The sequence below is a fragment of the Hypanus sabinus genome, chromosome 16 (assembly GCF_030144855.1).
Source record: "Hypanus sabinus isolate sHypSab1 chromosome 16, sHypSab1.hap1, whole genome shotgun sequence".
In the NCBI taxonomy this organism is placed as follows: domain Eukaryota; kingdom Metazoa; phylum Chordata; class Chondrichthyes; order Myliobatiformes; family Dasyatidae; genus Hypanus; species Hypanus sabinus.
This window is the reverse complement of record NC_082721.1, coordinates 42,190,903-42,218,598: the sequence shown is the minus strand read 5'-3', so window position 1 is coordinate 42,218,598 and position 27,696 is coordinate 42,190,903. Positions and strand designations below refer to the sequence as shown.

General features: G+C 39.2%; 1 protein-coding gene across 2 annotated transcripts in view; it reads left to right on the top strand.

Moving 5' to 3' along the window:
* The window catches only part of kdm4b (lysine (K)-specific demethylase 4B), a 558,544-nt gene that overhangs the window by 378,086 nt on the left and 152,762 nt on the right, over positions 1-27,696 (top strand). For both annotated transcript variants that reach the window (XM_059991637.1, XM_059991638.1), the window contains one exon: positions 19,562-19,740. In XM_059991637.1, coding sequence (XP_059847620.1) covers positions 19,562-19,740 — 179 coding nt within the window. The remainder of the gene's footprint in view (positions 1-19,561; positions 19,741-27,696) is intronic.

Below are 27,696 nucleotides of genomic sequence, written 5' to 3'. Positions count from 1 at the left end.
ACTAAACTATAGAAGACTTACAACCATTTGAAGAGGATTTGTTAGAATGAATGGTGAGGAAAGTTTAATTTGAATTTAATGTGTTCTGTTGTGACTGCTGTCCTCCTAATGCAATCATGTTCACTTCAGTTTTCTTGAGTTACTTGTCAGATAATGAAGCCGTCCTTGCAGCTCCCTTGCGGTGTTTGTCAGTAATCTTGATGGATTTTTATACATGAACTAAAGAGATGATATATGCCTTTAGGGAGCAATGGGTTCGTTAAAGCAGGAATGTCGACTGAATATCCTGGCTGGAATCATGTTTGCAATTTCATGCTCTTCATTGGGGTTTATTTGTTCTATTAAAGAAAACAAATTGCTCACCAAAAGCTGCCTGTTTACTTTTTCCTCTTAAATTCTCACAAAACTATTGAAATGTCACTGGACATGTAGCACATTTATAGTTTAACTCCCTCTTCTCCCATTACTCTTAGCAAGGCAAGTTTCTCGTGTCCTGAATGCATGTAATTTGAATTAGATCTTGAATTGATTTTGGAACAATCCCTCTGTTCTATCATTGACAGATCCTGAGTTGCTTTTATTGTTTAATGTAGTCAGCTAGAGTGTATTTTGCAACTTAATATCAATTCTGTAGAGTCATAGTTATATGGCACAGAAACAGGCCCTTCGGCCCATCTTGTCCATTTTCACCATGCTGTCCACCTGAGTTAGTCCCGCATTTACCTGAATTTTGTTCATATGATTGTAAGCCTTACCTATAAGCATATCTCTTAATATGTCTCTTAAGTGTCTCTTAAATGTTGCACTTTTACCTGCCTCTACTGCTTCCATTGGCAGCTTGTTCCATATCGCCACCACCCTCTAGGTCACGGTTTCCCATCCTAGGATCTATGGACCCCTTTGCTTAATGGTTTTAGTCACAGAAAAAGAAAAGTTGGGAACCCCTGCTCTAGGTGAAAAAGTTGCAACTCAGGTTCACTGAAACTCCTTTTCCTCACATTTTAAATCTATACTCTCTAATTTTAGACTCCACTATCCAGCGAAGAAGACTGTGACCATACACATTATCTATGCCCCTCCTCAGCTTCCTACTCTCAAGGGAAAGCAGCCCAGCCATCCATTCTCTTATAACTCAACCTGTCCAGTCCTGGTTATGTCTTTTTGAACATTTTCTACATCCTTTCCAGCTTAATGACATCTTTCTTACAACTAAGCAACCAGACCTGCACACATACTCCAAGTGCAGTCTCACTAATGTCCTGTAACAATGTAACATGATGTTGCAACTCTTGTCTTGACTACAATACTTTCACCAACTTGTCTACCTGTGTCATTACTTTTGGGGAGCTATGTATTTGTACCACTGGGGCTCTGTTCTCCAGTACTCTCTGGGGCCCTGGTTAGTCTGAGTTAAATTTTGACCTCTAAATTATTGGCTAAGTTGTCTGAGTTAAATTTTATCTACCATTTCATTGCCCACTTTCCCAGGTGGTCTTGAATGTACAGTAATCTTAGTTAACCTTATTTATTGCCCGTTATACCATCAATTTTGGTGTCATCTGCAAACCTACCAGCCAAGCCACCTATATTTTCATCTAAATTGTTAATATTGTTGATAAACAACAGAGATCCTGCATGGAATCATCCATGTGGAAGACCACTGGTCACAGGCCTCTAATCTGAAAAGCAACCCTCTATTACTACCCTCCGACTCAAAGCTCACCAATTGTGTATCCAGTCAGCTAGCTCATTCACTCATTCTGGATCCCATGTGACTTAACCTCATGGACTAGTCTACAATGTCAAAGGCTTGATTAAAGTCCATATAATTAACATCTACTGTCCTGTCTTCATCAGTTCTCTTAGTCATCTCTTCAGAAAACTCAGTTAAGTCCATGAGACATAATTTCCCATGCACAAATCCTGCTGTAGTCACAAATCAGTCCTTGCCTTTCCAACTGCAGATAGAGATCTTCTCTGACAGAGTTCCATTCAGTAACTTTTCCACCACTGATGACTCACTGGCTTGTAGTTCCCAGAACCACCCACCAGTCTTCCAGTATCTCACCCATGGTTCATAGACATATCTCTACCAAGGCCCCAGCAATCTCTTCCCTAGCTTCGTATAATATTGTGGGATCTATTTGGTCAGGCCCTGAGGATTTATCCATTTTTATGCACTTTAAGAACACCAATAGCTCTCCTTTCATAATGTGGATATTGTTATAGGGCAGTGCTATTCTCTTCCATGAATTTCCTACCTTTTGTGACCCTCTCCATGGTAAGTACAGAGAAGAACTACTCAACTAAAATTGAAAGCTTGTAAAGAATAGAAGGGTATGGGGAACATTTGATGATTCCAGGCCTGTACTCATTGGATTTTAGAAGAATGAAAGGGGAAGCTTACTGAAACACCTGGAATATTGAAAGGTCTGGACAGAGTGGACATGGAGAGGAAGTTTCCAATAGTGGGGGAGTCTAGGTCCAGACAGCACAATCTCAGAATACAAGGACGTCCCTTCAGAATAGAGGTGAGGAGGAATTCCTTTAGCTAGAGGGTGGTAAATCTGTGGAATTCATTGCCACAGGTGGCTGTGCAGACCAAGTCATTGGGTGTATTTAAAAAGTGGAGTGTTAATAGGTTCTTGATCAGTCAGGATGTCAAAGGTTATGGGGTGAAGGAAGGAGACTGGGGATGAGAGGGATAATAAAACAGAAATGATTGAATGGTAGAGCACATTTGATGGACAGAATGGCCTCTTTCTGCCCTTGTGTCTTATGGTCTTAAAACCTTGCCCATTTCATGTGATTCCACATATAGACGACTGTATTTATTCATTAGGAGCCCTAGTTACCCATTTGCTCTTAAATACGGTTACAGAATGTCTAAGGATTCTCTTTTCCACTTCTGCCACAGCTATCCCATGTCCTATTTTTGCCTTTCTGATTTCACTCTTAATTGTAATGCTACATACTGCCTCCTGAAAGGATTCACTTGATCCCAACTGCTTTTACCTGACATCTGCCTCCTTTGAATTTAAGTACTGTCATCAGAAGTTTTCTAAATATTCAGTAGCACTGTTTCATAAATAACGAGAGAGAGAAGAATGTGTTGTTATTTTTTAATTTGAAGATTTTTTAATTTGTGCTTGCTGAATGTTTCCAAAGCAATTAATTTGATCTACTCACATTACACAGCTTTGCATTTTGGGTGGGAATAGAAAATAAGTTAACCAATAAGAAAATTCAGTGTTTGGAAAGCTTTATCACAAAAAATAATTGACTGTTAATAATCTCTTCATTATCCAAGATATATATTTTGGGAAAATATATTTTCTGGAGATTGAACAAGTGGTTGTATTTGGCACAAGATACAGGTTTCCCTCGCAATCCGAAGGTAGAGTGTTCCTATGAAACCGTTTGTAATCCGAAAATGTCATAAATCGAAGAAGCAATTACCATTAATTTATATGGGAAAAATTTTTGAGCATTCCCAGACCCAAAAAAACCCCACCAAATCAAAGCAAATAACAGAAAACCTAAAATAACACTAACATATAGTAAAAGCAGGAATGATATGATAAATACACACCCTATATAAAGTAGAAATATTGTAGGTATGGTGTAGTTACATTTATCAAACTCGGGAAGACAGCAAGACAAAATTGATTTGGAGAAAAAAAATCGGCATGTACACGCATACATAGGCACCTACACGAATGTGCAAACAACTGCCCGCACAAGGCTTCACAGTCATTGTAGTCTTTCTCGGGGTAAACACATGTATAAAGCGGGCATCTTTTTTTTCGTGGAAGTGAAATCCTCTTTGGTTAGTGAAAACAGGTACTAATGTAGATCTTTCGTAGCACCGAGTTGTCATAAAGCGAACATTGGAAAAGCAGGGGCCCCCTGTACTGTATATGTCCTGCAGCACTCAGTGGTAAACAGAATTCACCTTATTACATTTGGCAAACTTCAAGGATAAGCACGTTGCTTATTACCAATCTGAATCTGGAAAACTAATCAGCATAGTGTGCTCAGGTCCCGATGATCTGTACTCAAGAATTTTAAGTGAAGTGGCTGCAAAGATAGTAGAGCCAGTGGTTGAATGTTTTTTCAAAATGTATTGAGTTCTGAAAGGGGCCAGCAGATTGGAAAGCAACAAATACGACTCCCCTGTAAAAAGATGGAGATTAAAAAAAGGAAACTTCAGGCCGGAAAGCTTAACACTATGTTGGCAAAGATGTTAGAGCCTGTAATCAGAGATGAACTAGTCACTTAGAAAAACTTTATGCTATCACAAGAAGTTATTGTGGTTTTATGAAAAGAAATCATGTTGAAAAATTTGCAGGAGTTCTTTCAGGATATAGCAAGCATTTGATGGAGACAGATTTATAGGTATACTTAGATTTCTGAAAGACATTTGCCAAGGTGCCATATCAAGAAAAGAGCTCACAGTAATGGTAAAAGTAAGACTGATTATCCACTAAGAAGGTGGAATCCATGGGTCTTTTGGAAGCTGGGAATAACTAATGGAGATGAAGACGAATCTCAGAGTTGTTTACTGCATACATTGATAATAAATGTAACCTTGAACCTTGAGTACCTCAAAGGATTAGTTTCTGGCCCACAATTATTTGTCATCTGTATTAATCACATAGAATAGGAAGCAGTGTGTAAGACTTGTTGAGTTTAATGGGTTTTAAAGTAAGAATACCTAATGACTGTAATATATCTTGGTCTATTTCAGCAGGTTCAAAGTTAAATAACTGCAGGGTAAGTCCTGAATTTTCTAGTTAGGTCCTCTACACTCAAAGTTGACAGCAAAATCTACTTCTGGCTACTGTTTATTGATTATAGCACGGTGTTCAACAACATCATCTCCTCGATATTAATCAACCAACTTCAAATCCTAAGCCTATGTACCTCCCTCAGCAAATGGAACTTGGCTTCTTCATCAGCAAACTATAGTGACTACAGATCTATAATGACATCTCCTCCTTACTGACTATCAACACAGGTGCATCTCAAAGATGCGTGTTTAGCCCACTGCTCCACTGTCTCTCTACACTCATGACTGCGTGGCTAGTCACAGTTCAAATGCCATCTATATTTTCAATGATGAATTTCAGATTGTAATGAGGAGGCTAACAGGAGTAAGATAGGCCAATAACTCTCTTGCAGTCAGTGTCAGCAAAACCAAGGAGTTGATTGTGGACATCAGGAAGGGGAAGTCAGGAGAACACACACGAGTCCTCATCGAAGGGTCAGCTGTGGAAACGTTTGAGGAGGTTTAAATTGTTGGGCATCAATATCTCAGGGGATCCGGGGCCCACCATATTGATGCAATCATGAAGAAGACACGCCAGTGGCTACACTTCAGTAGGAGTTTGAGGAGGTTTGGGATGTCACTAAAGGCTCTGCAAATTTCTGCAAATGTACTGTGGGGAACATTATGACTGGTTACGTTACAACCTGGTATGGAGGCTCAGTCAGCACCATCATGGGCATAAGCCTCCCACCATTGAGGACATCTTCAAAAGGCAGAGCCTCAGGAGGGTGGTATCCATCATTAAGGACCCTCACTATATTATGAATATTGTGGTAAGGCAAGTGTTAAAGACAAAGTCCAGGCAAGGATGACTACAACAGTGTGTAGTCAACCCAGACAAGGGAGCCCTTTAAAATGAGATTTTTGGAGCCAGCCCTGGTATCTACAGACAAGGTAGCCAAGGGTGACTGCAGTACTATATAATACAACTAGACAAATGGAGCTTCTGAAGTGAGATTTTATTTTGAAACATCTTTGCAGAACATAGCTTCCCTTTACACAGTAGGGGTTGCTGGAAGCAGACAAGATAGAAATATAACAGGGGTGCAAAAGACACCCAAAACTAAGGAACAATTGCTTTACTAACTTGAAAGTGTCATAATTTGTCAGCTTATAGTTTATATTGACTTTTAGTACCTCTATAGGTATGCCATTGCTTAACGTCCATGATACGTTCTGTGAAATCGGACATTATGTGATTTGGATGTTGTGCAAACACCATATTATATACTTAGCAAACCTGTATGGAGTACTGCAGTGTACCTGTATTGACTAAATAGCCAAGAACTTACACTAAAACTGTATACTATACACTATAATGCATACATACACTATAATTTTTTATTTCATTTTAAACTTTTAAATTTTTTTCACTTTTTAAAATGCTGCTATCACTAGGAGTGGTTTTGTTGCTTTTGGAAGCCATGATGCACTTTACGGTAATATTTTGGAAAGAAAATTAAACAGAGAGAGAACGCTACTACACTCAAGAAACGCACGATACATGAGATTGGTTAGAAGAGCATCAGGGAGGAGGTACAGGAACCTGAAGTTGCACGCTCAACGCTTCTTTCCCTCTGCCACCAGATTTCTGAACAGTTCATGAACACTCCCTCACTATTCCTCTTTTGCACTATTTATTTTATTTATTGTACCTTATGTTTTTCACTGTGATGCTGCCACGAAACAATGAATTTCAAGATATATGTTTGTAATGATAAATCTGATTCTGATAAGTGTACTGTGTGTGAAATTCAATCAAATCTTGGAAATCTGAAATAAAAACATAGAGAGCACTCAGCAGGTTTGAGATGGTGCTGGTGAAGACACAGTGATGACTTGCTGGCAGCAAATATGACTATTAACTACTTTACTATTTTACAGTATTTCTCAAAAAATTATCACTGCAGTCAATAGCCTGCAAGTTCCCTTTTGGAGTTGAGCTGTTGAACCACAACTGATGGACTGGATTGGCTGTGACTGGCTTTGTGGTAGTGGACCCACTTTTGTGAACTTTAATTCTGAATATTATTTGCTTACTTTAAACATTTGCACAATTTGATTTTTTTCTTTGTTTTGTGGCTGCCTGTAAAGAGATGAATCTTAAGGTTGTATATAGTATACATTGATAATAAATGTACTTTGAACTTTGAGGTTAGGAATCATCTGTAGAAGGGAGTGCAGATTGAAGACCCTTCCTCAGAACTCATAAACTGGTGTTCGTTTAGGTGGGAAAACACATGTGGACCCAAACTGCTGTACTAAAAATGGATGTGAAATGAACTTTATAAATTGCTGTCATCACAGTGAAAAATATTCCCAATACACACAGCTCTCGGTAACACAGACCACCTGTAAAGAGCCCTACGCAAAATTTAAATAACCGGCTTAGTAGGAAGTAATCGACAGTGCACTCTCTCTCCCTTCTGAAAAGAACTGATTCACTTAAAGGTTTCTTTAGGTCGTTCTTCTTTAGTCATTACTTTAAGCAGAACCATTACTGTGCACTGTGCACCTGACTCAAGTGCATTGTCCATCTGGCCTTTTGGGGAAACAAAGCCCTGATAGAATAATTATTTAGTAACTATTGCCACCCGAGCTGTGGGCGTGTAATTGAACAGAGAATCAGAAGCAGATGTGGGTTTGGCTTCCCAATGAAGCACATCATACCTACTTAGTGTGATGGAGTAATGTGGTTAATTTAGAATCAAAATGTTTTGCCTTTGGTTATCTACTGCTCTGCAAATTTATTCTTTCTGAATTAAAACAATGTTGAAAGTTTAAATTAATATGCTAATAAAAGACAAGTATAGACCTGCTGGTCCTTTGAACCAGCCCTATGTCATCATTACATAACTAATTGTAACTGTAAATGTTTCATCTCCCAGCTGCCATATAATGTCTTTGAATTAATTTTTTTGAGAAACATGTTTAGGGCAGAGTATTCGTGTATGGTTTATCAAGAAAGTAATCTAGAAACTATATCTTTCATTGTGACTTCCATTTAGGAAGTGTATATATTTTGCAGAATTTATTCTAATCGTTTTTTTAAAAAGGAGAGGTCTGCTGTGTTACCTTAGGGACATTTAAATATGTCAAATTACTCTATTTTGGTGGGTTAGAACAAGAATACTGGAGGTATTTAAAGATGCAGTTTTGAATCAAAGGCAATTGAGAATTGGCACAGAACAAATAATGGGACAGATTTGAGAGGCTGAATTTTCTTATGTTAAATCACCTGATTCTCTACAGTAATTACACAAAAATGTGGCCTGATCTTCATCTAAATCACAATAATAGTCAAAGACAATCTGCCTAAACTAATAACACACAAACAATTGTAATAGTTCTCGTCAATATTGAGAACACTATTTAAACGATCACAGTCTAGCTTCAAAAAAGTATGTGAACCTCTAGGGTAGTTATGCCTTCTACAAAAGCTATTTGGAGTCAGGTGTTCCAACCAATACGATGAGTTCGGAGGTGTAGGTTGTAGAGGTGCCCTGCTCTATAGAAAAGGCACACAAAGTTAGGTTACTGACAGAGCCTGCTCTTCTCAAGAAAGATTTGTTTATGTGCACCATACTTTGATCTAACATTCAGAGGACTTAAAAAGAAGAATTGTAGCGATGCATGAAACTGGAAAAGGCTGCAAAAGCCCAAGTGTTCATCAACTCACATGCAGGAGAAATTGTCTACAAATGAAGGAAATCCAGTACTGTTTCTACTCTCCCTAGGAGTGGGCATCCTGCAAAGATCACACCAAGAGCACAACATGAAATTTTGGAAAGAAGTGAAAAAGAACCCAAGGGTAATAGCAAGAGACTTGCAGAAATCTCTAGAACTTGCTAAAGTCTCTGTTCATGTGTCCACTATAAGTAACACACTGAACAAGAATGGTGCTCATGGAAGGACACCACGGAGGAAACCACTGTTCTCCAAAAAAACATTGCTACCGTTTCAAGTTTGCAAAGGACCACCTGGATGTTCCATAATGCTTATGGGACACTGTTCTGTGGACAGATGAGACAAATGTTGAACCTTTTGGCAGAAATGCACACTGCTATGTTTGGAGGAAAAAGGGCACTGCACACCAATCCCAAACCTCATCTCAACTGTGAAGCATGCTGGAAGGAGCATCAAGGTTTGGGGCTGCTTTGCTGCTTCAGGGTCCGAACAGCTTGTATTCATTGGGAAAAGAATGAATTCAAAATTGTATCAAGACATTTTATGGGAGAATATCAGGGTAGCGGTCCGTAGTGGGAGAAGTTGAATGAAGGAACAAGACCATGATCTACAACGCAAGAGTAAATCAACAAAAGAATAATTTAAAAAGAAGAAATTTAGTGTTTTGGAATGGCCAGACTTTAACCCAATTGGGATGCTGTAACATGGCCTGAAGAGGGTTGTTCATGCAAGGTATCCCAGAAATATTGATGAACCAAAACAGTTTTATATGAAGGATTGGTCTAAAATTCCTCCTTGCTATGGTGCAAGTCTGATTACCAGCTACAGAAAATGTTTGGTGGCAGTTATTGCTGCTAAAGGAGGTTTTACCAGTTATTAAATACAAGGGTTCACATACTTTTTCCAGCCTGGACTGTGTTGGTAGAACTGAGTTTATGATATCAGTAGGAAAAAAATTCAGTGATATGATCATACCTGCATGAAGGATGATAATTGTGATTGTTGGAGGTTAATCATCTCAACTCCAGGATATCACTGCATGAGCTCCTCAGAGGATCAAATGAAGTTAAATCATCTTAAGCTACCTTGTGCTATTTACTAACAACAACACATTATTCAATTCTATTTGCAATTTGCCATTTGCCAGCAAGTGAAACAGTTCATACCAGCATGCAGTAGGTCTTAGCTGACCAGCATGGGCTGGTGAGTACCAATTAACATTTGTGCCATGTGTGCCAGGTAGCATTGCTGTTAGTAGTTTAGCAGGACTCCTTTTGTGTAAAGAACGAAGCAGAGGATCCATGTTTGGGTCCAAAAGGAGGGATAAAGAAGTAGTAGATGTATGAGAGAAAGGCAATTCATCAGTGTTATGACATGGGAAACATTATGTATTGAATTGGCCCTTGAAATGAGCAGCACAGTTTTTCAGCTTAATACCCATGTTTGACCATGTGATAATTACCCACTGTTTCCTTTTTATCTATTGCTTCTTGGCTGATATGAGTGCATCTGGTACTCTCAGGTCAAGTTCCCCTCACTCTAACCTCTTACAAAAAGTCTGAAACACCTTATTAAAAGCAAAATAAAAACTGAAGTTATAGAAGTATTTCTCAACCAGATGGTTTGAATGATTTAAAATGATTTAACTTTGTGTTTGTGATGAGGGAAGTGTGGGGTTGACTCGCCTCACCAGATGCCAAGGAGCTCTATGGGCAATCAAAGCAATTAAGGTTGGTTTGGAGACAGACTGTCAGTGTTATAGTCATGTTCCCCATGGTTTTGCTTTTGAAGACAGTTATTGATTCAAGGATCATGACTTCCAATTACCTGCCTTCAAAGTCACTTTGAGCAGGTCAGCAGTAGCTGTCATTCCAAGCTTCTCAGGGTGGATGAAACACATATCTGTAAGCCGATTACCACTGCGTGAGAAAGGGCTTCATTTCAGCAGGCTTTCTCATCTGGCAGACCATCCAGGCAATAGGCAAGAAAACAACTATTTAGGGCTGCAGTTAACATCTCTTACATCATTAAAAATCCAAAATAATATAGATTTACAGTACTCAATGCTCATTTAACAGCGGTTTTTGCATTTTATTGAATTTCACTTGTTTCATGCCATGCTTAAAATGAAAATCCTGTGAAGTATTTCATACCACATAACAGCAAATACCACTGAGTGACTGCAATGTTATAATTTAGTTTCTGGCTCCACTGATGTAAAGTAAAGCAATTCAACACTAGAAAGTTTAGATTACAGCCATGTAACTTAGCTGCCAGCTGTCATTTGTTTATACTTTTCAATAATACATGTGCAAATTGACACTTTCAGAATTGGAAAGGAGTCCTACAGTTGCAGTCAGCGGAGTCTGAACCTGCCTTTGTTCATTTTCACAGGTCATTTGATTTGACCAGAAGTGGAAATCTTGCATATGGCTGTACATCCCTGTGTCCCTGTCTCCCTGCCTCCCTCTCTCTGTCCGTCTCTCTTTTTCTGTCTATTTTGAATGACCCAGCTTTTAAGTATCTTCAGTGCCAATTTGTAAATAATCTGATAGTGGTTTTATTTTGCTTTTTTATTTACTCCTGCTGGCCATTGTGACGATGGACTTGTTTGGCATGTAATCCTTCCATTAAAACATTACAAAATATTTTGCATCTTAGATACAGGATAGATCCTGATAATTGGTTAACTTGCTTGGATGAGGAACATTTTCTGCTGTCGGCTCCAGAGAAATAATGCTGTCAGGATGCTGATATTGATGGAAAGTTATATTAAACAAATTGCTTGTCAGTTTTCCTTTTCAGGTCAGAGACTGGCTGTGGGTAGGTATATTGGATGTATATTTAATCCTGTATTTTATTGAGCTGCCTACAGGTAAAATTGGGATTTGTTGCGGGGATACTCCTGGATCAGTTACACAAGATTCTTAGCCATGTGCTGTCATTTTGTGACATGGCAGCAGGAGTGAAATTATGGATGAAGTGATATGAATTTCTTTTATTGCTTTAGACATTCACAGACAGCCTGCTTTTAGGAAATTAATAGGGTGTAATACCTTGCATTTTTATATTGTTTTACATCAGGAGTGTCCAAAGTAGTTACAATGAATGTAACATCTTATTGTTTCATCTGCAAGACAGGAGATCCAGTGATATAGCACTGTCATGTCAGTTAGGATGTTGTGTTCAGAGCTCGGGAGTGCAATTTAAAACCACAAACAACTGACTCAGACTGGCAAACAGTACCCCCTGAACCATGGTTGACACTTTCGATATTGATGAGGTAATCAGAAGGAATCCTAACTTTTCCCCTCTGACACTTTTCATACAAACTAGGCGGATGGATGCAGAATCAAAATCAAGTTTATTATCAATGTCATATGTTGTGAAATTTGTTGTTTTGCAGGAAAACTACAATGCAGTGCCCAAAAATTACTATAGGTTACAAAATAAATATTGCTAAAGACAAAGCACCAGGTTCATGGGTTCATGTTACTAAAAAATCTGGCAGAGGGGAAGAAGCTATTATTAAAAGGTTGAGTGTGGGTCTTCAGGCAACTGTCCCTCCTTCCTGATTATGGTATAATTTGAAGAGGGCATGTCCCAGAATATGAAGGTCTTTAATGATGGGTGCCACCGTTTTGAGGCACTGCCTCTTGGAGACGTCCTTGATGACAGAGTGGGTTGTCTCCAAAATATAATATTAGTTCTTCCATTGACAGTTATTAAAATCACAATGTGAATTGAACTTGAAAATGAATGTGTCTGGAATTTTGCTTTATTCATTTTTGGAGAACTGGGCATCACAAGTAAGGCCAGCATTTATTGGTCACTTCTAAGTGCCCTTGAGAAAGTAGTGTTTACTCACTGTCTTTAATAGAGGGAAATGTTCTGGGTGCAGTGGAGCTCTTGAATGTAGAGCCAGTGATTGTGAAGGAATGGCAATATATTTCTAATTCTAGATAATGTCTGACTTGCACGCCAGTGGCTCTACTAATGGAGTTTGCGGATATATGATATGCACCAAAGATTCTTGCAAATTTCTGTAGATGTATGATGGAGTGCACTCTGACTGATTTCATCACAGCCTGATCTGGTGCCTCTAAATCAGAGGATCTCAAAAGGTCACAGAGGGTTGTAGACTGTGCCAGCTCCAGCACGAAAACTATGCACCCCACCATCAAGGACTTCCTCAAGAAGCAGCATTCATCCTTAATGACTCTCATCATCCAGGACATGACCATTTCTTGTTACAACCATTAGAAATAACCCACACTCAACGATTCAGGAATGCCACTAGGTCTATGCCCCATGAGAACTACCTTGTTATTCCTCTTTTACACGGTTTATTTATTCTTAAAATTTATAGATTTTTATGTCTTTGCCCTGTACTGCTACTACAAAACAACAAATGTCATGTTATATGTTAGTGATAATAAATATGAATCAGATATCTTGCAAGTGATGGTATTCACAACCATCTAAAGACTGACCTACTTGATGGAGATTTTGGCTTTCTCAGGTAGTATCAGCATACAGTTTGCAGATGGTACACTCTTCACTAGGTAACAGGGAAGTGATTGTTTAGCTTGGTGGTTGGAGTGCTATTTAAATATGCAACTTTGTCCTGGGTATAATGCGGAGATTCTTGGGGACTTTTGCAGCTGCAGATGGTTTGAAGGTTTTGGGGTGTTGGGAATTGATAACTCATTGAAGTATGTTTAGCTTCTGACCTACTTTGGCAGTCACAGTATTTATCTGGCTTATCCAGTTGAGTTCTGGTCAATAGTGATTCCAAGAATACTGATGAAAAGTAAAATGGCCATATTATTGAATGTTAAGGGTGCTTAGATTCCGATTTCAGGCACTTTTGTACTATACTTGTTACCAGCCCATATTTGAATGTCTTCTGAGTTTTTCCTAATGCAGACACAGACTGTTTACTTGCTGTGGAATTACAAATAAAATATTATATGGTGCAATCATCAGCGAACTTCCTTTTCCTGGATGTAGCCTGGCAATTATCCGTATTGTTGGCTAGATACCAGGTTTTCAATTACCATTCAACATCCAGTCCCTATATACCTCCATCCTCTACCGAGATGGTCTCAAAGCTCTTTGCTTTTTTTTGGATTCCAGACCTAACCAATTCCCCTCTACCACCACTCTCCTCCGTCTACCGGAATTAGTTCTTACTCTCAATAATTTCTCCTTTGGCTCCTCCCACTTCCTCCAAACCAAGGGTGTAGCCATGGGCACCCGTATGGGTCCCAGTTATGCCTGCCTTTTTGTTGGCTTTGTGGAACAGTCCATGTTCCAAGTCTATACCGGTATCCATCCCCCTCTTTTCCTTCGCTACATCGACGACTGCATTGTCGCTGCCTCCTGCACGCGTGCTGAGCTCGTCGACTTCATTAACTTTGTCTCTAACTTTCACCCTGCCCTCAAATTTACCTGGTCCATTTCCGACAACTCCCTCCCCTCCATCTCTGGAGACGGCCTATCTACTGATAACTACTATAAGCCTACAGACTCTCACAGCTACCTGGACTATTCCTCTTCCCACCCTGTCTCTTGCATAAAGGCTATCCCCTTCTCACAATTCCTCCGTCTCCGCTGCATCTGCTCTCAGGATGAGGCTGTTCATTCCAGGATGAAGGAGATGTCTTCCTTTTTTAAACAAAGGGGCTTACCTTCGTCCACCATCAACTCTGCTCTCAAATGCATCTCTCCCATTTCCCGCACATCTGCCCTCACCCCATCCACCCGCCACCCCACTTTGGATAGGGTTCCCCTTGTCCCTACCTACCACCCCACCAGCCTCCAGGTCCAATGTATAATTCTCCATAACTTCCACCACCTCCAATGGGATCCCACTACCAAACACATTTTTCCCTCTGCTTTTCGCAGGGATCGCTCCCTATGCGTCTCCCTTGTCCACTTGTTCCCCCCCCACCCCTTCCCACCGATCTCCCTCCTGGCACTTATCCTTGTAAACGGAACAAGTGCTACACCTGCCCTTACACTTCCTCCCTCACTACCATTCAGGGCCCCAGACAGTCCTTCCAGGTGAGGCGACACTTCAACTGTGAGTCGGCTGGTGTGGTATACTGTGTCCAGTGCTCCCGGTGTGGCCTTTTATATATTAGTGAGACCCGACGCAGACTGGGAGACCGTTTCACTGAACACCTACGCTTGGTCCGCCAGAAAAAGCAGGTTCGCCCAGTGGCCACACATTTTAATTCCACGTCCCATTCCCATTCTGATATGTCTATCCATGGCCTCTATTGTCAAAATGAATCCAAACTCAGGTTGGAGGAACAACACCTTGTATATCGGCTGGGTAGCCTCCAACCTGATGGCGTGAACATTGACTTCTCTAACTTCCGTTAATGCCCCTACTCCCCTTCTTACCCCATCCCTGGCATATTTAGTTGTTTGCCTGTTCTCCATCTCCCTCTGGTACTCCACCCCCCCCCCCCCACCTTTCTTTCTCCTGAGGTCTCCCGCCCCATGATCCTTTCCCTTCTCCAGCTCTGTATCACTTTTGCCAATCACCTTTCTAGCTCTTCGCTTCATCCCACCCCCTCCGGTCTTCTCCTATCATTTCGCATTTCCGTCTCCCCCCACTACTTTCAAATCTCTTACTATCTTTCCTTTCGGTTAGTCCTGACGAAGGGTCTCGGACCGAAACGTCAACAGCGCTTCTCCCTATAGATGCTGCCTGGCCTGCTGTGTTCCACCAGCATTTTGTGTGTGTTGTTTGAATTTCCAGCATCTGCAGATTTCCTCGTGATTGCTCTTTCAATTACCATGCATCAGTTTAGCTGGATATACAGCTAGTTCTGGACCATTCATACCATAAATGAAACCTTGTTTGGAACTATTGCTTTTCTGTGGTCCTGTTCTCTGCACAACTTCTTGATCCTCATTGAGGGATCAGCAGTGGAAAGGGTGATCATTTTCAAGTTCTTGAGTACCAACATATCTGAAGGTCTATCCTGGGCACAATATATTGATGCCATTGTACAGAAGGCACAGCAGTGGATTCATTTCATTAGACGTTTGTGGAAACTTGATATGATACCAAAGCCTCGAGCAAATTTCAACAAATGTACTGTGGAGAACATTCTAACTGGTTGCATCACTGTCTAGTGTGGAGGGGCCATTGCACAGGAACGGAAAAAGCTGTAGAAAGATGCAAACTCAACCCAGCTCACGCTCTTGATGTTTAATATTCTGTGTGTTATTCACTCACTTTTCGCCGTTTGAGCAATCTGTTCTTATTTTTGCGCGTTGGGTGTTTGATGTTTCTTTGAACGGGCTCCATGGTGTTTCGTTGTTATGTGTCTGTCTGTGGGAAGACTATTCTCAGGGTTGTATACTCCATACATACTTTGATAAGTGTAATATTGAGTGTAACTTTGACTCATATGTTTTGGTCTTGCATAAAGCTAAGACATTTTTCTTTAGAGATGTTTTTAAAATGTTAACAAAAGTCTTGGATATGGTCCTACAACCTAATTTACTTACGGTAATCTTTGAGATTATCCCATTAGAAGCAGGAAATATTCCTGTTTCCGCTGAACGTATGATAGCCTTTTCAACTTTATTGGCTAGGAGAGCCATTTTACTGAATTGGAAGGATTCTAATCCACCTACTGTCTATTATTGGCTTTCCTCCATTATGTCCTGTTTAAGTTTAGAGAAAATAAGAAGTTGGACGTTTGATACATCCTTTAAATTTGAGCAAGTAATGTCTATTTCACTTTTCTGTTTGTATTGTTATTGATATATATGAGATAATTCTCTCATTATATGCTCTTTTTAAATCAATAAAAAGATGAATAAAGAAAGAAGATAGTGCATTTTGAATCTTGAATGTTGATGTACAAAGTACATCTTCGAATGTTTTCAAAGATTCAAAGTTCATGTTTTGAGGCAATACAGGAGGAGGTACAGGAGCCTGAAGACACACACTCTACGCTTCAGAAACAGCTTCTTCCCCTCAGCTACTAGTTTTCTGTATGGACAATGAACCCATGTAAACTGCCTCACTATACTTTTTCTTTTCTTTTTGCTCTCTTTTTGCGTTACTTATTTAATTTTTATATTTGTTTCTTACTGTAATTTAGAGCTTTTATTATTATGTATTATAATGTTCTGTTGCCACAAAACAACAAACTTCATGACATATACCAGTACTAATGAACCTGATTCTGATTTTGATGTGACATGACTTTGCTGAAGACCAGCATCTTTGGTGGTAGGAATCTTGGGTAGAAGCTGAGACAGGTCATCCCCTTGGTGTTTCTAGCTGACATCGTTGCATATGCTTCAGCTTTGTCAGTATTGCTAACAGACAGAATTCCCCTGTGGTTTATGTGGTTGTTTGTGTAGACTTCAGTCTGCAATTTAATTTGAAGATAGATAGATCTTTTGGTTTTGAGAGAAGCAGCATATGAGCTTAGTTCATTAAAGTGATACTACTGAGGTAAAAGAAAAACTGATTTTTCTGAATCGTGAAACAGAACAAAGGGCTGACTATCCCCTTCTATTTATGTTCCTGTTCTAATTATTCAAAACCATTTGACACCATTTGACTGCTGAACTTTGGTCTGATCCATTGGTTTTGAAATTGCTTGACTTTGTTCATTGTTGTTGCATATTAAATATTTAAATAGTATTTGAATAACCTTGTGTGTGTGTGTGTGTATATGTATGTATATGTAAGCATTCTTGTTTGTTTATATAATTATGAGTTATATGTAAAAAAAAATTAAGTGCGTATTTCCATACATCATCTCGCTACCACATGATATGTGTGCACCTCACTTAAAAATAAGCATGAAACCAGATCCATATTTCAGACTCTCCGTGTCTTTTGTATTAATTTAATATTTTTAGGTTACAAAACATTACAATTGTATGCTGTTTTTGCTGGTGAGTTTTATGTTTAGGCTTCACCAGCTTGGCATTTCATCTCTAGATACACCTGCTGCTGTTCCTGGCACATCTTACCTCCTCATTGGATTTGGGTTGATCCCATTGCTAGATGGTAATACTGGGACATGAGTTTGCAGTTTGTTGTGATATACATTTCTGCTGCTGCAGAGGTTCCATAGCATCTTATGAATATCTATTTTGGAATGTGTCCCACTTGGAACAGTTTTAGTGTCACAAACCATGATAGAGAATGTCTTTTATTGAAGACAAGATTTGATTCCAAAAAAACTGTTCAGTAATCACTTTTCTCAATGTTGTCATGGACAGGTGCATCTACTATAGGTAGAGAGATGACAACAACCTCCAGTAGATTTATCTTGGTAGGTCCTTCACAGTATGCCACAAGCCCAACTTAGCAAACACATCTTCAGGATTTGGCCAGTTGTGTGCTACCAAGCCGCATTGAAGATCCCCAATAGTTCTGTGCCTTCATTGCTTTTAGTAGCTCTTCTGGAGATATTCAACCTCATGGAACATTGATTCATCAGTTAGGTGAGATGGCAGGTAATAGAGGTTTCCTTACTTATGTTTGATAAGATATTTCATAAGTATATGTTCAATGCTGAATATTTGCAGAGCTTCTCTTACCCACTCATATACCACTGTGCCACCCTGTCTGGTAAAATGGGATCAACACATGAATGCAGGAATTTGGCACGGTGTCTGTAAGGTGTGATTCTGTGAGGATGATAGAATCAGGCTTTGATAGCAGTTCCAATTACCAGTATTTGTGAGGAGGACTTTGCAAGGTTGAATTCACCTTATCTGAATTCTGTGCCTCCATTTATGATCAGTGGTCCATCTTTTCTTTATTTGAATGTGGTTGTCATGGTGCGATTGAGTGACTTGCCCTGCCAGAGGAAATGTAAGAATAGACGATATTGATGGGTCTGGAGTCTGATTTTGCCAGACCAATTAAGGACAGCTACCATGATGGACTTTGAACTCTGGCCTGTGGATTTTTCGCTGCTTTTGAATTATTAGCCTGGTAATTCAACTGCTGCAGTCCATATACATTAAATAATAAAATTCAACTTAAATTAATCACTGTGTCCTTCTGCTGAAATCATTTTCAACCTTTGTTCCCTTCTCATGCATTTTCTGGGCTGGTCCACTGTGCATTTTCTCTTGTATTTCACAGCTGTGCCTCTCATCTTCATGTGCTTCATGAATTTGTTATGGGATAGAATGAAGCCACAGAACAATCCCACTCTATCAATCTTTCCCGGTAGTCTACGTAATATTCTCTTGGTGCTTAAACAATTCCCTTTTGAATGCACTGATAGATTCTTTTTCCACCACCTTTTGAGGCAACACGTTCGCTTTCCTCTGCCTTGTCACAGTTCAGTCCTTTTCAGTGTGCTCTGTTTTATGAGTGCAAGCTGCTGTGATAAGCTAAGTGTTTTAATCATTAATCTTTGGTCTAATTCACCAGGAGCTCCAGGGACTGTGCACACCTGCAATAAATAATACATGACAAAGAAATTATTCAAAAATTTGGAGTAAAATATAATGAATTATTACATTTTGGGTTACTTGGACAGTGAATTGTAATTTGATTATTGTCTGGCCGAACTGGAAGTTCACTTTAATTTTGTTAATGAATTAGTTCTTTATTTAAACTGCACGTCTGACCAGGATCCACTTGTCATTTATTTATGAAAGTAAAAAAATTGTTTTTGGAATGATTTATTGGACAACACCCCAAAATGGTCCTTTGTAACTGTATTTGTGAATAAAATTCAGAAGTAATGCAGGCATTTGATAATGTTTCACATGACCTAGGTTGATGGAGGAACATGTGTTCTTGTTCACCTGTTCAATTTGTAGTTTAATCGAAGCAGTCTTTCCTAGCTTTGTCACTTAGTTGTTTATAAAGTACCCTAATGCCATACTGATAAGTTCTATTACAGCAACTGAAAACATTGCTTTCATTTATTGACCAATAGCTATCATCATTTTGGAAATGTACACTGGCAGTTGTACAGAAATTGATTGATTAGAGCATTGATTCTGAATTTGCACTTCTCCCCATAGAAATGCTCGTTTTCTCTGGTGAGGAAGATCAGGCTGAATCAGAGGCTTGGATGGCACCACTTACTCATCTTTGGCAAAGCCGGTCGTACAACTTCTTGGCTGAGAGGAAGTTTAATGCATCTGCTGCACTAACTGAGCCATACTGTGCAATATGTACGCTCTTCTACCCCTACTATCAGGTAATGAACATTAACTACGTCTGTATGCACTGGCAAAGTACACTGAGCTGTGCTGGCCTGTTTAATTTGCTGTTGTACACATTTGATCATGTTTGTGTATATCATGAAATCTGAGTTGAGCAAAAGTCTTTTGCCACTTTACACCTTTATGTTATAAACAAAGTTTCTACAAGATGATTCCAAGATAAGAAGAATCGTTATGGTGTAGCCACAAAACATGAATGTCGATGGACCAGAGGAATTTTACAGCTCTGATCATTCCATCTAATGTTGAGGAGTGCCCAGTGCTTTAAAAAGAGCACAAAAATATTTTCTGAAGAGGGAAGCTCATTTGTACTTGCATTCATTGACAGTAGAGTAGCCTGTCCCATTGATGATGACCCGCATACAGCTCCAGCAGAATGGTCTCCTGGTCTACCTTTCATCAATCGGCTGCAAAATCGTGGGGCCTTAAAACAATATGAAAAGAATAAATTTGAAATGCTTCTTTGTCCTGCTGAGTTTTCCTTTGAACACCCTAAACAAAATGTATTTAATTCACTCAATACAAATAGCACTTCTGAAATATTATTGCAAAAATTATGTTAAATAATGCAAAGTTAAAATCTGTTTAAAATTAAAATTCGAAGTTTAGCACAAAGTAGCATGAATGCAAGTCTGCTATCTAGAAATCATACTGGCATATTGGTCCAAAGAAAATAATTGAACAGTTTAGTGATGTCGATGTGAAGAATCTCAATTAGAAAAATGCATCACATTGTAGAGATTATGTTTTAATTATTTGTAAGTAACAATTATCTACATCTATGAAAAACTACTGTGTTTTATATTTAAAAAAATGCACCGAAAATTTGTCTAGTAAATCATGGGTCAAAAGACCTGATTCAGTTTCACATAAGACTGGTAGTAAATCTTGACATGATTCTTGTTTATAAGTAGCTTCACAATTTGAAGCGCAATTGGTGTTCCTTTCTTAACTTTTATACACATAAAGAATGTGCAAAGCATAGCATTTCATACCCAGTTTTCCAAGGAACAATTGAGCAGGAGTTACAGTTCACATTGGTTTATCTGAAGTTCTTGAATTTTAAGCAAGAAGACAAAAAGACAAGAACCAAAAAAAAATTCATTTCAAACTTAATAAAATTGTACTGCTGCTGCTGCTACTTCTGAGAATTACAGTGTACCTAGCCATGTTATTGGACTTTAGATTGAATTAGTTTTTTAAAAAACTCCCTATCCTTGTGTTTGTTCTACAAGCCAATTTGAGCAGCAAATTCTTTCACATCCTTAAATTCTACAACATTCAGGGCAAATGATGAGTAGGGAAAATCAGTCAAAAAAAGGAAATGGTGATTTATAATTGGTTGGTGTTTGAAAAAATATTTGTTGCAAATGATGAGCATTTGGTGCCAGGAAGAGAACATACTTTTGCTTCCCTCATTCTGACTATGGAGGTTGGAGCTGAGCCAAATGTATATAATCTGGTTAAATTCAAAGCAAATTTTGACATCTCAGAGTCAGAATCAGGTTTATTATCGCAAGTATGTGTCATGAAATTTGTTAACTTAGCAGCACATAATGCAATACATAATAAAGAAGAAAAATAAAAATCAATTACAATATATGTATATTGAATAGATTAAAAATAGTGCAAAAACAGGAATAATATATATTTTAAAAAGTGAGATAGTGTTCATGGGTTCAATATCCATTTAGGAATCAGATGTCAGCAGGGAAGAAGCTGTTCCTGAATAATTGAGTGTGTGCCTTCAGGCTTCTATACCTCCTACCTGATGGTAACAGTGAGAAAAAGGCATGCCCTGGGTGCTGGAGGTCCTTAGTAATGGACACTGCCTTTCTGAGACACCGCTCCTTGAAGACGTCCTGGTTATTTTGTAGACTAGTACCAAGTTGGAGCCGACTAAATTTACAACCCTCTTCGGTTTCTTTTGGTGCTGTGCAGCAGACCCCCCCCCCCCCCCCCCCATATTAGACAGTGATGCAGCATGTCAGAATGCTCTTCACGGTACATCTGTAGAAGTTTTTGAGTGTTTTTGTTGACATACCAAATCTCTTCAAACTCCTAATGAACTATAGTCGCTGTCTTGCCACCTTTAAAGCTGCAGCGATATGTTGGGACCAGATTAGGTCCTTAGAGATCTTGACATCCGGGAACATGAAACTGCGCACTTCTGATCCCTCTATGAGGGTTGGTATGTGTGTCTTTGTCTTATCCTTCCTGAAGTTCACAATCAGCTCTTTCATCTTACTGACATGGAGTGCAAGGTTGTTGCTGTAACACCACTCCACTAGTTGGCATATCTCACTCCTGATTGCCCTTTTGTCTCCTGAGATTCTACTAACAATGTTTGTATCAGCAGCAAATTTATAGATGGTATTTGAGCTATGCCTAGCTACACAGTCATGGGTATAGTGAGAGTAGAGCAGTGGGCTAAGCGCACACCCCTGAGGTGCACCAGTGTTTATCATCAGCGAAGAGGAGATATTATTACCAATCAGCACAGATTGTGGTCTTCTGGTTAGGAAGTTGAGGATCCAATTACAGAGGAAGGTACAAAGACCCAGGTTCTGTAAATTCTCAAGCAAATACGAGGAAATCTGCAGATGCTGGAAATTCAAGCAACACTCACAAAATGCTGGTGGAACACAGCAGGCGAGACAGCGTCAATAAGGAGAAGCACTGTCGACGTTTCGGGCCGAGACCCTTCGTCAGGACTAACTGAAAGGAAAGATAGTAAGAGATTTGAAAGTAGGAGGGGGAGGGGGAAATACGAAATGATAGGAGAAGACTGGAGGGGGTGGGGTGAAGCTGAGAGCTGGAAAGGTGACTGGCAAAAGGGATACAGCGCTGGAGAAGGGAAAGGATCATGGGGCGGGAGGCCTAGGGAGAAAGGAAGGAGGAGGGGAGCACCAGAGGGAGATGGAGAACAGGCAGAGTGATGGGCAGAAAGAGAGAGATAGGTAGATAAATAAATAAATGGGGGAGCTAAATATACCAGGGATGGGGTAAGAAGGGGAGGAGGGGCATTAATGGAAGTTATGTTCATGCCATCAGGTTGGAGGCTACCCAGCCGGTATATAAGGTGTTGTTCCTCCAACCTGAGTTTGGATTCATTTTGACAATAGAGGAGGCCATGGATAGACATATCAGAATGGGAATGGGATGTGGAATTAAAATATGTAGCCACTGGGAGATCCTGCTTTCTCTGGCGGACAGAGCATAGGCGTTCAGCAAAACGGTCTCCCAGTCTGCGTCGGGTCTCACCAAAATATAAAAGGCCACACCGGGAGCACTGGATGCAGTATATCACACCAGCCGACTCACAGGTGAAGTGTCGCCTCACCGGGAAGGACTGTCTGGGGCCCTGAATGGTGGTGAGGGAGGAGGTGTATGGGCAGGTGTAGCACTTGTTCTGCTTACAAGGATAAGTGCCAGGAGGGAGATTGGTGGGAAGGGATGGGGGAGACAAATGGACATGGGAGTCACGTAAGGAGCGATCCCTGCGGAAAGCAGAAAGGGGGTGGGAGAAGGGAAAGATGTGCTTGGTAGTGCGATCCCGTTGGAGGTGGCAGAAGATACGGAGAATTATACGTTGGACCCGGAGGCTGGTGGGGTGTTAGGTGAGGACAAGGGGAACCCTATCCCGAGTGGGGTGGTGGGCGGATGGGGTGAGGGCAAATTTGTTGGAAATGGGAGAGATGCGTTTGAGAGCAGAGTTGATGGTGGAAGAAGGGAAGCTTCTCAATCAGGATTGTGGGATTGATGGTGTAGCTAAATGCTGAGCTATAGATGATGAACAGCATCTTGACATAGGTGTTTGTATTGTCCAGGTGGTCTAGGGCTGTGTGAAGAGCCACTGAGATTGTGTTTGCCATTGACTTATTGTGCCTGACTAATCTGCTCTTAATGGCATTTAGGTGTTTTTTGCTGTACCAGGTTGTGTCTTCCATATTTCCATACCTGAAAATTTCTGTACTAAGTATGAACGTCTGAAAAAGTGCAGGCATTTTTTTCTCAATCTGGCCGTAATTGCTATGAGTTGGCATTGTACAAACAATTTTACATAATATACAAAGAAATTGGTTGAACTATTTTGTCAGATTCAGTTTATTGTTCAAACCGAACTATTATGCATCAATATTTAAAAAGGAAAATTATTATCTGCCTGAACTAAATTATTAAGCGTTATGGAGATTGAGGATGATAGATCAGATCAGGGCTATTGGTAGAAAAATATGAAAGAAAATTGGTTAAAAAATGTTTGTTTCTATGCTTTTAACAGTTGTATACTATTCTGTGACTTCTCCAGTTCTTGGATGGCTCTTCTGGGTACTTCAGCTAAATGTTCTAAACAGTAACTGAACCATATAGACCAGCTAGCTTCATTTGGAGATGATTGTGTCAGAAAGAACAATGCACAAGTCGGCCATTTTTTTTAAAAAATAAAAAAATTGTGTTCCTAGAAAGAGTAGTGTTGGATTGCAGTCTTCAAGATAGAAAGCTCCCATAATAGTGATTTAAATGCAGTTTGTTCCTCTTTTATCTATGGAAATAAATCATGATTACATTCAAATATATGCAGGTTACATTGTAATTATAATGCAACCCAGGACATCAGTGATTACGGTTGTCTTCTTAACTTTCTTTTTTATGGATGGTCTTTCAGAAAGCATCAAAATAATTACATATTATCAACTGCTAAACTAATGGGTCATTGCTGGCTGACCTACAGCTCAGACAGAAACAGAAAGGCTGGAAGAGCTCAATCAATTGAACAACATTTGGGGGAAGAGAAACCAGTCAATATTTTTGGTCAACGATCTTACAGTTCTGAGGATGGCACATTGACTCAAAATATTGGCTGGTTCTCTTTCAACAGATGCTGCTTGACTTTCTGAGTTCTTTCAGCAGATTTTGTTTATTGCTTCAGAGTCTTGACACATAAATAACAGAATAGCAGATAACTGCTTGTGGAATTAAATTTTTATTCTTGTCCACACTAATTTGTATCAAACGTTGAGCTGACAAGAGTAAGGATTTTATTTCTTGCACATTTCAGACTGCAATAAAGCAGAAAACACTGGGAAAATTCAGTGTGTCAGGCAGCATCTGTGGAAGAAGAAACAGTTAATGTTTCAGAACCAAAAACCTTCATCTGAAATGAGAAAGAAACAAGTTGGTCTAGATAGCAGTGAAAGTAGGGGAGGGCAATGGAGGGAGTATCTCTGGTAGAATGAAATAACATGGTTGTTATGGAGCTGTGTGTGCAATATTTTACCAATGTTGTGAAGATTGGGTTACTGACATGTCCAATGGACCAGAATATAACAGGTAAAAGGAAAAGCATGGGGGGGGGGGGGGCGGTGGCAGGCAAAAATGGGCAATCTTGTTACAAACAGAAAGACAATAAATATCTAATTGGAGAATTTGTTCTTTAGTCCTGCAGGCTGAAAGTTGCTCAGACACAAGATAAGAAGTTGTGCTCAAGTATGCATTGGGCCTTGTTGTAACAGTGTAGGGGGCATCAGAGCAGGATAATGTATTTAAGTGAGAAGTACCAAGAAAGCCAGGGTCACTCCTGTAGACTAAATGCAGGAGCTGCAGAAAGCAGGATTGGCCATTTTTGCCTGCTGTCCCTCTCCTTTTTTCCCTTCTGATGGTTTCTTCAGTGCAGAGTTCTCATCATCAACACTGAAGCAGTAGTTTGAAAGAAGTGCAAGTACATTGCTGCTTTACCTGGAAAAATGGTTTGGGTGGGAATGTAAACAGCATCAGTGTGCATCATGTACCACGAATCAAATTGAATACCTGAAAAATGTTGATCTTAATCAAATTTAAGTATGTCCTAATTTTAGGACATTTAATTAGTTTGGAAGTATTAAACAGTAACACGATGGCACAGTGCTGCTGTCTCACAGCTCCAGCAACCCAGGTTCAGTCCTGTCTTTGGTTCCACCTGTGTGAAGTTTACACGTTCTCTATGTGAGAACATGGTATTCCAGTTTTCTCCTGCATCCCAAAGATGTGCTGGTAGATTGATTGCTACAATATTATTACCCCTTAGTGTAGGTAAGTGAGCACAGAATTAAATAGTAATTGATGGGCAATTGAGGGAGAATAAATTGCAGAGGTATGGGGAATGGGTCTAAAGAGCATGTTCCATTCTGAGTTGGCTCAGACCCAGGAGATTGAAGAAAAGCTTGTTAAGAAAGTAAATGTAATGGAGCTTTATTAATCATAAGTATTTTGATATCACTCATCTGATCAATAACTCCTGCTTGATCTTTATTTATTGCTTTGCACTGTGTGAATCTTACCTATTCATATGGTTTCTCTATAGACAAAATGATTATTGTTTATATTACAATGATTAATTAAATGACAATGATTAATTAATTAAATGAAAATTGTTTATATTACAATGATTAATTTCTTTGTTGAAATTAGCATAGTAAATAGTTAAACTGTACTGACTTTGGTATACTAGTACAATTATAACTGATTAATCAGATAGAAGCTATTCCAAAATTTAGTATATTGTTGTGAAAGGAAATGTAGATGTTGCAATTTATCTTTTTCTGATGTAATTCAGGGGAGGAGGTGGTTAAATCAATAACAAAACAGATAGAATTCTCTTTTTAAACAAAGAAAAAACACTTAGTGGTACTAAGTTATAGGAAATCAGGGCTTCTGACTAACACACTTGCACTGTAATACTTGGTTTTTGATTTCTCTGCAACTTCAAGCTGACAGACTGGAAAGGGAGTATTAAAACAAACCATTTCCATCAATAGCTCAACAGATTTCTAAAAATACTATTGTCAAAATAATAAATAGCAATGGATAGAGGCCATGGTATAAGTTTTATGTTTATAAATCAAGCAAAATTAAGCAATATCTTAAATGAAGCTGGTACCCCTTCATCCTTTTGAAAACTGGAGTCAATAGACCAATGGATATTGGGCTGTTGATGGCCAAGGCTTACTTTGCTGTGCGATTGACTGTTGACAATAGCAATTAATGATAAGCCAGTAATTATTAATAGCATAAAATAACAACTGAAATAGAGGTGAATAAGTATAGTTCAGCAAAAGAACGAAGCTTTAGCCAGTCACCAGCCTAATAAACATGTCCTTTGTTTCAGCCTTATCCACATTGCTTGTTTTGGACAACTAATAACTCAATGAGGAGGAAAAGACATTTGATCTTATGATTTATGAGATTTCTTGTTTTGCTTCCTCATTCCTTCAGAAACAGTTGGTTCTGATTTCCACAAAATACAAGTCATCAATAATTTACAATATATTTAGACAGTTACTAAAGGTAGCATAGTGTCTAGTGTAATGCTATTACTGCTCGGGATGTCGGAGTTCGAAGTTCAATTCCAGCGTCACCTGCAAGGAGCCTGTACTTACTCTGTGTGGAATACGTGGGTTTTCTCCTGGTGCTTCTGTTTACTTCCACAGTCCAAAGATGTACCAGTTAGTGGGTTAATTGGTCATTTTAAATTGTCCCGTGATTAGATTAGGGTTAAATTGTACATTGGAAAGTGAGGCTTGAAGGGTCAGAAGGGCCTATTCTGTGCTGTATCTCAATAAATAAACTAGTGGTAATGCTTGGATATATGATTGTTTCTTCCTTAACTAAAATGAACAGTTCAAAAATATCCAACAGTATAATTGCACATTTTATTTTTTAATTTAAAGAATTTCAAATGTTTTCTATACAAGGTTTAATAACTCTGTCAGAGTATTGTATTATGATGATCAATTACGTAGAAAATGCTGTTCCTACATCATTGGTCTGATGAACTGCCTCCCCTCAAAAAAAAGGCTCTTGTCATTCTTTTTAGATGCTGGCAAACCCACTAATTTCTCGCCCTTACAATTTTTCTGTTTTTACTTTTGAAGGATTTGGCTATAATTCAATTT